Source organism: Scophthalmus maximus, chromosome 12 (genome assembly GCF_022379125.1).
Source record: "Scophthalmus maximus strain ysfricsl-2021 chromosome 12, ASM2237912v1, whole genome shotgun sequence".
In the NCBI taxonomy this organism is placed as follows: domain Eukaryota; kingdom Metazoa; phylum Chordata; class Actinopteri; order Pleuronectiformes; family Scophthalmidae; genus Scophthalmus; species Scophthalmus maximus.
In genome coordinates, this window is record NC_061526.1 from 8927501 (window position 1) to 8940614 (window position 13114).

General features: G+C 45.4%; 1 protein-coding gene across 3 annotated transcripts in view; it reads left to right on the top strand.

The window, feature by feature from the left end:
- The window catches only part of LOC118283515 (FHF complex subunit HOOK interacting protein 1A-like), a 15996-nt gene extending 3164 nt beyond the window's left edge, over positions 1 to 12832 (top strand). For all 3 annotated transcript variants that reach the window (XM_047336220.1, XM_035605581.2, XM_047336219.1), the window contains 17 exons: positions 826 to 1027; positions 1111 to 1332; positions 1517 to 1679; positions 2233 to 2344; positions 3827 to 3928; positions 4035 to 4091; positions 4200 to 4286; positions 4541 to 4708; positions 4800 to 4879; positions 5000 to 5178; positions 5258 to 5369; positions 5663 to 7065; positions 7434 to 7615; positions 7732 to 7852; positions 8349 to 11224; positions 11832 to 11939; positions 12676 to 12832. In XM_047336220.1, the coding sequence (XP_047192176.1) occupies positions 826 to 1027; positions 1111 to 1332; positions 1517 to 1679; positions 2233 to 2344; positions 3827 to 3928; positions 4035 to 4091; positions 4200 to 4286; positions 4541 to 4708; positions 4800 to 4879; positions 5000 to 5178; positions 5258 to 5369; positions 5663 to 7065; positions 7434 to 7615; positions 7732 to 7852; positions 8349 to 8581 (3423 nt within the window). In that variant the 3' untranslated portion in view covers positions 8582 to 11224; positions 11832 to 11939; positions 12676 to 12832. The remainder of the gene's footprint in view (positions 1 to 825; positions 1028 to 1110; positions 1333 to 1516; positions 1680 to 2232; positions 2345 to 3826; positions 3929 to 4034; positions 4092 to 4199; positions 4287 to 4540; positions 4709 to 4799; positions 4880 to 4999; positions 5179 to 5257; positions 5370 to 5662; positions 7066 to 7433; positions 7616 to 7731; positions 7853 to 8348; positions 11225 to 11831; positions 11940 to 12675) is intronic.
- Positions 12833 to 13114: the final 282 nt, after the last annotated feature.

Genomic DNA, 13114 nt, shown 5'->3' on the forward strand with positions numbered 1-13114 from the left:
ACTTATCTACCTACCTACCAACCAATCTATCTACCTACCTACTTACTTACCTGCCTACCTAACTACCTACAAATCTACCTACCTACATACTTACTTACTTACCTACCTATCTACCAACCAATCTATCTATCTACCTACATACTTACTTACTTACCTGCCTGCCTGCCTACCTACAAATCTACCTACATACTTACTTACCTACCTACATACTTACTTACTAACCTACCTACCTACCAACCTACCTACCTAAAAATTGACTTAACTCTTGGTTTTTGTCTTTTACTTGATCTCTTCTGTCTCTATGTCTCTTCAGTCTGTCCTATTTTCTTCATAATGGTTGGCCGACACAGTTTGTGATTTTCTTTGTGTGTGTGTGTGTGTGTGTGTGTGTGTGTGTGTGTGTGTGAGTGCGTGACCCAGACTTTGGCCCTTAAACACAGGATCCATTTAGAACAAATCTCTGTCTACGTCCGCCAAGAAAACCCACACACACTCAATGCCTGTGTCTACAACTGTGTGTGTGTGTGTGTGTGTAAGAGTGTGTGTGTGTGTGTTTGTGTGGTCCTTGTCTGAAGCAACTCGAGGTCAAAGGTTAACACAAGTCCAGACAGTGAATGTCATTCTTCTCCTCCTCCCTCTCTCTTTTCATGCCGTTGTTCATCCCGCCCACAGCGATCTGTGTCTCGCTGTGTCTTACATTTCTCACAACAAACAAAACAGAATGGTGACATTAAAGATGCAAAACCACAAAAATTCCACTGATAAATAATTAGTTTGAATGAAAATTATTTAAAATATAGCATTCCAATCTCCTGGATTCTTCAGGTGGTGAAGATCCTGGAGAAACACGAGCCGGGTCGTAGCGGCGCCGGTGCGCTGAGTTTCCTCTCTGGTCATGCCAGTAGCAGTAGCAGCACCTGCTCTGGGGCGTTACGCCTCGGGCCCATCCCGCCGGACGAAGCCAGCGCTGTCCAGAACTACGTGGAACACATGCTCTTCCTGCTGATGGAGGAGGACGCGGGGCAAGGTTAGAAAAACAGAACGTCGCGCTTCCTCGCGCCGCCCAGTTGGACTGTATTTGTTTTGACGCGTACGGTGTCCTGACTCCAGGGGGAGCGATGGGTCCGATCCTGGAGTTCGTGGTTCTGGAGGGCGTGATGGAGAGGCTGTTTCTGTGGAGCCTGAGGAGGCAGTTCACCGAGGACATGAAGCTGGAGCAGCTCAGGATGTACCAGATGCTTCTGTCGCAGGCCAAACAGCCGCTGCTGCACCACAAGCCGGTTCTCCGGCCGCTCATGATGCTGCTGGCCTCGTGCGCTGGAGCCGGAACCGGTGAGTTGACACTTTCGTAACTTCTTCTTGGCTCCGAGCAGTTACGGTTTCTTTCCTTCGCCTAACTAATCAGTTTAAAGATCCACTGGAGATGGTTTAACTCTAATTGGTTTTACGTGGCTCATTGAGAAGTGGTGGTGTGGACGGTCAGACGGTGAGTTAATCACCGGCGTCCTCTCCGCAGACAGCGGCGGCGTGGTGGAGGCGGAGCTCGTCCTCCTGCTGAACCAGCTGTGCGTCGCCCTGGTCAAAGATCCCTCGGTGCTGGAACTGTTCTTCCACACCAGCGAGGACCAGGGAGCCGCCAACTTCCTCCTCTTCTCCCTGCTCATACCGTATACACACAGGTAGGTATATAGACACATACACAGAGGTAAATACACAGAGATATGGATATGCAGAAATATATACACACAGATACGTATATGCACACGGGTATACATATAGAGACAGGTACATACACAGATTTAACACACAGATAGGTATATGCAGACAGGTATGCACACAGATAGGTATACGCACAAAGGTATACACACACACACACAGGTATAAGTACAAAGGTATACACACAGATAGATATACATACAAACGTATACATACAGAGACAGGTGCATACACAGATATATTCACACAGATAGGTATACGTACAAAGGTATACACACAAATAGGTATATGTACATAGGTATACACACAAATCGGTATACGTACAAAGGTATACACACAAATAGGTATATAAATACATGTATACACAGATATGTATACGTACAAAGATACAGATACAGGTGTATATATACATTCGGATTACATCATTTTGAAAGCAAACACAAACATAAGTACACACACATGCACACAATGTATATTACTATACGAAAAAAACGTTCCTATCTCTCTCCGTCTCAGACAGGGTTCGGTCGGCCAACAGGCCAGAGACGCTCTGCTGCTCATCATGTCTCTGTCGGCCTCTGAGCCTCGAGTCGCCCAGCACATCGACCAGAACACATACTTCTGTCCTGTAGGTACACACACACACACACTTGACCTGAAACTTGTTTACAGCCTGTCAAAACCCATAAATCTAGTATCAGAAGGGAGACAGCGTGAATCCTTCGACACTGAACCTTGACGGTTCATTCCACGACAACCGAAGAGGCGACGCCTCCGCTCGTGGCTTCATGGTCGTCTTCATGTCTGCCCGTGTGTCGGCTGGTCCTCGGTAATGTCAAGGATATGTTCAAGATCAAGATAAACCCACTGTCGAGCTGCTCCCGCTGCTGCAAAACATGTGAAAATGATACAAAAGTTTGAAAGAAACAAGCCCAGTGCCTTAATAAGTGTTTATACTGTTTTCATAAAGTCAATATAATCCTCAGTTTTCACAGAATACAGCGACAGTTACACAATTCTCTTTCTCGTGTTTTTATGAATCAGATCTGTGTCTGAATCGTGCAGTGGACGAGTCCCTTTCTCCATTCATCTCCGTGCTGCATTGTAATCTCGTTAGCACAGTTATGTAATAAACTAATGAGCTCATACTCGTCCTCAGGGACACACACACACACACACACACACACACACACACACGCACACGCACACAGAAAGGGAAATAAAGAGAGAGAGAGAGAGAGAGATACAAGAAAAGGGAGAAGGAGGTAAAGCAACAGTAGTGATGGGGAGGAAGCTTGTTATCAGATGCTTGTGAGCATTGTATGCAACGTACATCTGAGGATGATGGGAAAGTCACAAACCAAAATATTACAAACACAAAGACAACAAAAAGTACAACATATGCACAAATTATTAATTAATTTTTGTAAAGAAATAAAAAAACTAATACGAATACATCAAGAGTGAGAGAAAAAAAACAAGAAGCTTTGATTGTACCTGTGTTCTTCAAGTATTAACACTTCCTGTGTCGGCCATGTTGGCTCCATCACTGCCAGTTTCTGCTTTTACCGTGTGTGTTCATGCGAAAGAGCGAGCTAAGACAACGTGTGTGTGTGTGTGTGTGTGTGTGTGTGTGTGTGTCAGATTTAAACCCATGTGACCACACTCTGACCTCAATCTCTCCGCAGAGAGCAGATTAGTGAATCAGCGTGAGATTGGCTCGTACACGGAGAGAGAGATTAGTACGTCTGCACATGATTGGACGGCCGTCTGACTGTTAACGAGACTGGAGATCTCGTCTGTTTGACCACCGCTGCTTCAGCTGTGGTTGTTGCTGTTTTTAAAATATGATAAGATGAATGACTTCTCAATTCACTAAAGTGAAGCTAAATCCTCTGCCCCCTGGTGGCTGTACTGGTGCAGTACAGGTCATAAACCCTGTCCCCTCCATGTTAGCATGGGACCAGACAAAAAAGGAAAAAGTAGTAGATGGATTCTGTTATTTTAGAAAGTTCTAATCACACTGACGTATGTTCAAATGTCGGGTGGGTGTATGGGCGGGGCTTCAATACATATCTTTAATACGGATTTTCTGTGTGTGTGTTGACAGGTTCTGGCCACGGGTCTGTCTGGTCTGTACTCGTCTCTTCCGGCCCGGCTGCAGGTTTACAGTGAAGACTGGCACTGTCTGGACCAGGCCGACTGGCAGCAGGTAACCATGAGTAAACGTACAAAAGGAATTAAATGGATGAATGACTCCTGAACGAATGAGTGGATGAACGTTGAAGTCACTCTTACCTGATGTTTGGGGTCGACAGGTCCCAGCTCTCGTCCACTTCCTGCACTCACTGGACTTCTGTAGTGCTGTCACCAAGGTAACACACACACACACACACACACACACACACACACAGAGTGAATAATGGTACATTTAGTACACAAAGCATTCATCACTCTGTTCTGTCTTTATCTGTTTCTCTCAGGTTGCTCATCCCTCCATACGGGCTCAGTTGCTGGGTTACATCTACAACGGCTTCTTGGTGCCTGTGCTGGCTCCCGCTCTGCACAAGGTAGATAAACACATCACTGCTATCCACTGACAATCTGTTGTCAGCTGATGGCGGATTTATTATGAAGTAAAAGTCCTATGTTCAAAATTTGACTTCAGTGCAATTTCAGAAGTATTATCAGAAAAATGGTACTGACCGACCGACCAACCAACCAACCTACCACTAGAACACTAGAGGGCAGATTTGAAATCTAGAGGGTCAGTTAAACTCATGCTCACTTAAACTGTAAACTGTAAACACTTCTGCGTGTGTAGCTGACGGTGGAGGAGGTGATGACCACGACGGCGTACCTGGACCTGTTCCTGCGCTCCATCTCTGAGCCCGCCCTCCTCCAGACCTTCCTGTCCTTCATCCTGCTGCACACGCACGACAACGTGCACATCCTGGACACACTGGTCAGCAGGGTCAACACACCTTTCCAGGTAACACCCACCGGGCCACAGGGCTGCTAATTTGATGGCACCGCAATCCGAACCAGGAAGATGACCTCTGACCTTTTTGTGTGTCCATCAGTTGGGAACGGTGTCGCTGGCTCTGTTCAGGACTCTGATTGGTCTGTTCTGTGAAGACGTCATGTTGCAGCTGGTGTTCAGGTCAGTCAAGCAGAATAAATCAAATGGAGTCAAAGTGTTTTAGGTCCCATAGTGTAAATACAGAAGTTAGATGTAGTGGTGCACGCTCGGACTGAGCTGCTTGTGTCTTTGCATCCTCAGGTTTCTGATTCCCTGCAGCCACCTGAGCAGGAAGCAGCGCTCCTCCTTAAAGCAGAGAGACTGTTACTCCACCACCGCTGCCTCCTTCCTGTTCCTCTTGCCCTCCTGGTGCCCCGTGTACCTCCACAACACAAACACACACTCGCACTCTGAGCACATCCACTGGCCTAAAGGAGCAGGTCGGTACAACTGACATACACAAGTACCAGTACACTTTTTCATGTGTATATACTAATCAAAATTCTCCGTCTGTGTTAGACCTGTCAGTATCAGACAGTGTTGGTTACTGTCGAGGTTCAGACTTTCTGATGGATGTAAACTACCCCCACTACCTTTGGGACGCCCGTCAGGCCATCTCAACATCCCACAGGTTAGTTTGCCTGAGGAAATCTGGGAATGGACGACGGATTAGCCTGGTGCTTTTCAACCTCACAGAGGTCAGAGGACAAGTCAGGGGGTTGACCACTGTCATTGGGATTCATCCTGTGGGAACCATCTGATCCAAATTGAGATGAACTGACCGATTGACATTGCCATGCCACAAGAAGCATAAAGCGGGTATAGGGTAGAAGTTGATAATGACATGCAAGTTCTGGGGAACAAGCCAGTAAAAGGTTATTTTATTTGTCCAACATCATGCTGATGAGTTTTGTTGTCCTGCAGGGCATGTCGGCTCTGGTCAGCACCATACGATGGGATACACCCTTCGCTTGAAGAATACCGGTCTGACACACCAGGGAATGACATAGAGGAAGAGGAAGAAATTGTACAGCGAGTCAAGAGTGACTCCATCTGCTCTTTGGTCATCCCTTGTCCCCCCTCGGCCCTGTCCCCCACCCCCTCCTCCTTAGATACCATCTCCACAGGCAACCAGACAGGAAGAGCCGGTTCTGCCCTGGAGCTGGAGTGGGATGACATTTTTGCAGATGACGATCCCTCTTCATCAGCAATGTTGAACTTGGGGTTAGCGAACGGCGGCGGGACCATGGGTACAACTACGCCAGAACCTCCCTCCCTCCCTCTACCACCTCGGCACATCCAGGAAATGCGACGCAGTGCGATCAAGTTGGTGCACGGCTCCTACGTAGAGGAATCCGACTTTCAGGACGACGTTCTGGTCTACGACCTGGTCGCCCAGAAAGACACAAAGGCAGCCATTTTGGAGCGACTCATGGCAGCAAATCGACTGGCACGTGGAAGTATCTCACACAGTCAGCGAGTGACGACGGCGTCAACGATCACAACGATGTTAACGACAACGGGGAGAACAGTGATGGAAACAGTTAACAGCATTATGTCGACACGGAGGAGGAGCGAGGATGGAGAGAGGGAGGAAAGAAGAAGGACTGAAGAATATGGAATGGAGCTGACGAGGAGGGGTGAGGACTGTGGAAAGGAGACTGGTAGAAGGAAGGATGAAGAAGAAGATGAGGAAAACAGGACAAATTCACAAGGAGAACAGAAGAGACATCAAGTTTTCACCAATGGTTTTAAGGCAAAGGATCACATCATCGACGAATGTATTGATGCTGAGGAAGACAGCCAGTCGTTTGAGGAAAGCTGCAATCTGAGTGACTGCACAACAATCACAACTATCAATCACAAGCACACAACACAACAACAGCATAAACATCACATCACTCAACATCCGACGCCACATCTAGTGACAAACGCTTTTTCCAATGGCCACGATGAATCTGAGCCACGTTACCCTTTGGTTTCTGCAACTAATGCCAAGTCTCCAAGTCTGCTTGATAACAAAGTCCCTAAAAACGATGGCTTCCTGTCCCAATACCATGAACTCATGTTGTCTTTGGGGGTGGAGCCAGACTATGACGACGTCACAGACGACATCTGCACATTTAGGAAGCGTGTCCGACTGCTGAGGCAAAAACTGGAGGAGGAGAAAGTGGGGCTCTGTGAGGATTCCATTTTTAGCTTGGATGACGGAGGTGTGGAAGGAGAGGAGGAGGAGGAAGAGGAGTCGATGGAAGAGGAAGATGAAGGAGAGGAGATGAGGAGTAGCAGTAAGAAAGGCAGCAGGAGGCATGGAGTTCCATTTACAGGTGTGTTTTTGAGTCAGGAATCTATTTAAGAAGCTTTCAGAAACAGAAAAAAAACTGAAAGAGGCTTTGTGCTTGCATCACCACTCTGGTACCAGTGTATTATTTTTCCAACAGAGCATTAGAAAGTGGCCTTTGTTATTAAAGACTTAATATATAAAGTACACGCTTGAGAGCAAGGGGTCTATGGACAAAATTCTTAGGTCGGTCTGAAACAAAACGATACAAGTGGGAAAGCAACAGTCAAAACAGCAACAATGATAACAACATGAAACTGAAATGCAGATCAATGATGTTCCACCATACACCGGCTTATATTTTCCACTCACGTACTTACACATCCTAACCTATAGTTTCCGACGGTGTCCCAGGTCCGTTCATCAGTGTCCTGTTGTCCCGGCTCGAGAACCTTCTGGAAAACTCCATCGCCGTAAACCTGCTGGTGACGGGCATCCTGGCCCAGCTGGCGTCGTACCCACAACCTCTACTGAGGTCCTTCCTGCTCAGCACGGACATGACGCACATCCAGCCCAACGTACGCACACTATATCAGGTAACATCCAAACACTTGTCATATACCGTATATATGATTTGGTTTCTTATCCTCCTGTTTAGCATATCTAAATAATAAAGTTGTGTGTGCTTTTATTTCCCGCTATGTCTCGGTAGGTGTTGGTGTCGGTGCATGCTCAGATTGAACGCTACGTGGCGGCAAGACCAGACTATCCAGCCCTGGTCACTCAGGCCTGGAGGTTCCTGTTGGCCAAAGACCAAGACAGCAAGTTTAGAGGTTAGTGAGCAAGAACCGCAAACACACGCAAACAGGATATGATGCTCAGCAGCCGAAGGTTTGAGAGAATGAAGCTGCATTTCCTTAACATCAACGAATACTCTAGGGCCGTACTGGACTACGAAATTTTCAGTTTTCTGTTAAGTATGAATATTTGCAGAGTCGTTCCAATTTTTCAAGTAAGACTATCGAGCAAAGCTTTAAATGGCTTGCTCTGTCAGACTCACCCTTGGTCCGTGTCCGCACCTATCTACAAAGACATCGACGATGGGAAAACTTGCGCTAGCTGCTTAGTAGCTGTAGTACTACAAGGCTACCAGTAGTACCAGTAATACCGGCAGCAATTGTGACAGTTGACGTTATAGCAGCAGCCTCAAGTACGATTAGAAGATCACTATGAGACGAGACAGGGAATCGCCTCTTCTCAAAGGTATTTATGATGCTGTACTTACTTGCGTGTTTCACACTGATGTACCCGTTTCCTCGTGGTCCTCAGAGTGCCTCGAGTCTCCGTGCGGCGACATCATCCTGGACCCTTCTCTTCCCAACGGCTCTGTGAAGGACGCCCTGGCTCTGCCGCCTCTCGGCGTCTTGCCGCCCTGCCCTCCGATCCCGGCCCACGCCAAGAACCGGGTGTTCGCCATCGTCCTGTACGCCGAGTTCCTCAAAGAGCTCGCCGCCATCGGCCAGGAGCACAGCATCGCACTGGACTGTTCTGCCGAGGAATAATCGGGGGAATATTGGTGGCTTTTAAACTGCTTGTCAAGGCGTTAATAAATCTGCATTAGAAATTGCCGCTGATGTGCCCGTGAGCGAGGCACTGCTGAAAACTTCAATCTAAAGAACTGCTAAGGCGCCACCGGCAGAAGAGCCTGTAAAAGTCCTGAACGTACAAGCACAAAACATGCAGCAGAAATGAAATGACTCCTTGAGGAGTACTACAACATGTGTGAGCAAATTGATTTTGTGCATACATGTGTACAGTATATATATTTCCTGACAGCACTTGAAAATGTTGACGTTGTCCCCATGTGAATATGAATGATATTTATGATAAATCGTTTTCCATTCTCTCTCTATGTTTGTGGGGTCTGTGCAAATAGTTTTCTACACTCTGACGTGAAATCTGTGTTTTCTTGACATGAAGAAAGTAAAATATTTGGTCCATTCCAGCTATTTTAAATCGACCTTGTGCTCGCAAAAGGAGACTTGATGATGCAGGACATTAGCATAAAAACAAAACCAACCTTTCTCCAAAAACATTAAAGTGGGACTGTGTAAGGTTTCAGTTACACAGTCCCACTTTAAAAATGATTTTACATCAGATTAAACTTCAATTTATCAATAATTTCGAACACAAAAACCTGCTAGCCCGCTAGTAAGCTACAAGGTAGTTAAGCTAGTAGCTAGCTGCTTTGGCTAAATGTTCAAAATGACTTTGAAAATCATTAGTTGATGTTTGAAAAGGAAGCAGATGTCAACTCAAATATTAATATTGCAAAAGACAAGGTGACTTTATCCCTTAAGCCCAAATGTGCTTTAATGTCAATACCAGCAAAAAAAAAAAAACAAGAATTTTTATTTTCGCTCAACTTGCTAACTTTTTTGTAGTCGTAACAAACAATGTCGGGGTTTTTTGCCAGCTGGAATTAAATAATGCATATTTACATAAAACACCACATTCAATAATGTGTTCTTTCAGAGAAGCCCTTCAGATTTGCATCTTATATTTGTCCCTCCTGTTGTGTCATTGTGCATCTGTAGTCAACAGAGACGCTTGTATTTCAGTTTCCCTCAGTATCCGTTTTTTAAAATCTTACAGTTGAAACTTTTAAAGGTGAAAACCTTTTTTCCTGTCGTGTCTTCATACGCAGAAACACAATCGCCCCGACAGACTAATGACGACGCCTTACTTCATCCGACAAAGAGATTTCAGTGCAATATACCCAGATGCAATCTTGTGCTAATACCAGATTTGTGGGTTTATCACAGTTGCACTTGTTGTTGCAGCGTGTTTCATTGTTTTCAATGTGAATCGTGTGACTTTTTTGTAATTTATTGTTTTTTTGTCCCTTTTCAACTGAAAAGAAAAAATCTCCTGTGGTGCGTTCGGATCGGGTCTGAAAGTAGGTCGATTTGACGTCTAGTTTCAACCTGATGTTTTTGTTGAACACTTGAACCTGTCGCAGAATCTTAAAACAGAGCGGAAACTCGGAAGTGCGTCAGCGCTCGTCATAGCGCAAACTGTGCTGTGCGTCATGACACGATTATGGGATGGACCGTAGCAGCACAGCTCTCAGCCAAAGCTTGTTGAGGGTCGGTGCTGCCACCTGCTGGTCAACCACTGTACGGACACTGATCTGATCTTTCCTTTTGGGGAATAAATTATTGCCAAGAAGATGATGTGAAAATAATGAAACCGACGGCCAAAATATATGTGGATTGTTTCAAACGCTTTGTCTGTGTCTGTCTTTCTTTTTGTGTTTTGTGATAATACAGTGTCTTATTAAGAGGCTGTGCCACTTAGCGGAATGCTAACGTCAGCCTGCAGTTTTGAGGTCAAGATTCTTGTTTACCAACCAACATATTCGGTCCCACAATTGTTCTGCCGCAACGAGACAGCGACAACGTCCAAACATGCCGCCAGAGTCCCAACGAAGTATCGTCGGAGACGAGCAGATGGCCCAGTCCTCACGAAGACCCGATCTCAACAAACACTTGGAAGGAGGGATTTCATTCTTGCATGTTTGGGTTTTGTATTCATTCATTTAGCAGTTATAGTTGGCTAAATGGATGACGGGGTCACAGGGTCCTACTGGTGAACAAGTCACAATCTGGCCCCTCTGGCAGTGAAGATAAAACATGTTGTGGCCCTCCCTTGGCATCAAAGTTGCCCATCCCTGGGTCAGAGTCGGAGGCAGAAGATTCTGAGACAGAATAAGTCCAACTGTGGCAAACGTCTCCAAGCGTCTGTGAACCACCGGCAGAACCCGACGAGAACCTGAAGAAAGAACTGGTGCTACTTTAAAGGCGGAGGGTGTTGAGTGATTTAGCTTCACACGGGTGATATGAGCGGAGACAGTTCTGTGGCGACGTGACGTCTCCGTCGCCCTGTGGTTAGTGAACTAGTTTCCTGTCCCCGGTGCGCAGAGGCGCGAGGCGACGGAGGACAGAGACGAAGGCGGTGGCGGCCTTCTGTCGACTGGAGAATCTCCGGTGGTCGGAGTTCAAATGGCCTGACGTTTGGCAGAGCGGAAGAAGTAAAAGAAGAGGAAGAATAACAAAGAAGAAGAGGACAAGGACAGGAGGCGACGACGATGATGACGACGACGGCGATGATGGTGAAGGTTTATCTGCTGCTGTGGGCTGTCGGTGAGTTTGTGACAAACCGAACAACGAGCTGTGGTTTACTGTGCCGGGTTTTGAACTTAGCTCAGTCGCTCCGTAAAGTCTAGACGCTGAGATATGGAAACAATTCGACCATCTGAGGAGACATCTTCACACGAAACACTGTTCGCTCTTTGTTTCGTGGCTGAACATGATTTAACATATGTTTTAAAGTCGGTTTTGACAAGTTCATCCATCACAGTCGAGAAGTGAGAGGCTGCAGAAGATTCAGGACACTTCTGCTGTAACAACAGAAATGTCCATAGTGTCGACGGATATATACATCTCATCTTTCATTCTTCTTCTTCTCCTTCTTCCTCCTCCCTGAGCAACACCGTAACGAGATTTTGCAAACTCAGCGTAAGGAGCCGAATGTCACCCCACGTCTTCGTCACCTGACCCACTTCCTGTCCAACCTGGCAAAGATGATCCACACAAAGAATTACGAGAGATTCATTACAGTGCTGGAAAAACAAAGTTCAGCTGCACAGAATCATTGTTAGATTATATATATATATATATATATATATATGAACTTAAGGACCAAAGGTCAACACACTTTCCTCGACCTGTCAATTCTTATAACCTGTAGGTGTCGCAGTCATGTCGTCAGACGGGGTTCACGATGACGAGCGTGGTGAACTCGACGATGAAGACATGGACAAAGAGTGCAGCGGTCAATCACCATTGATGCCTGAAGGTAAACACTGATAAAGGTTCTGTGTTCTTCACGTTACAAAGTGTCGTTGGCGTGTTTACTGATCGTAATAACTCCAGCGACATCAAGAAAAGGGACAAAAGGTAGTGAATGAAAACTGGTCTCAGAGGCAGAGGACTGGAAAATACGAAGAATTTGTGAAAAAAACTCTTTGCTTAATCACGTTGTAGAGAAGAGAGACGAATTCCCGCAATATTGTTCCAGACATACAGAGGAATTTTAAAAAATGTTTGTCTCTGACCCACGGTGCAATAAGAACAAAACAAAAAGATCGAGATAAGTAATATATACAATTAATACGTTCTAAGTGGTGCAAAAGTAAGAGACAGGCAAAACCACACGGGACAAAAGCTAAAGAAAGTTTAAATGTGCAATATAAAGGAAATACTGTACAATTTGTGAAATATACAGGAAACTGAGTAAATTGAATGAAATGAAAATGTGCAATGTAAAGGACATGGAGTGCAGATTGGATGTAATAAATGTAGAGGGGCACTGATGAAAGTGAAAAGTGTTCCTCAGAGTCTTTGTGTCGTCGTTTGAATTTTTATCTTAAAAACAAAAAAATTGAAATACTTTTCCACTTTTTCTACTTTTGCGTTCCTTTTTTGAATTTTTCATGATCTAGAAAGGACGAGTGACTTCAAAAAAACTCATCTTGTAGTTCCGTTTAACAAAAAGTAAAAGTACTACTAATGATGATTGTCTCTCTCTCCAGTCAACAGCACCAGTGTGTCCTCCTCCTCGGCCCACCTCCATCCCTCCGTCCCGGTCCTCGCTCTTCTCCCTTTGTGCGTCTCGTCCCACTGACGATCATTTCGCACCTCGTCCGTTGCGATGCCATTTGTTTGAACTGTATAAATCATAAAAACAAACCTGCTTGTCTTGTTGTTTCTTTATTCTGGTCGTCGCGGTGTGTCTGTTTGCAGACGATGTCGCTCTTTATATCTGGGAAAAAAACCACTGTTTGCACAAATTGCTTTTATTCTGTGAATCAAATATTTTGTAAAAGTTTTTTTTTAAAGTTTGCTCTGATCTCTGGTGGATTTCTGGAGTTTAGATTTTTAAATCCATGACTAATAGAGTTTATTGGCCCATTACTTTCTTCATGTAATGGTTTCACTCCTTATTTCATGTGCAGCTGAAATTAAAACTTT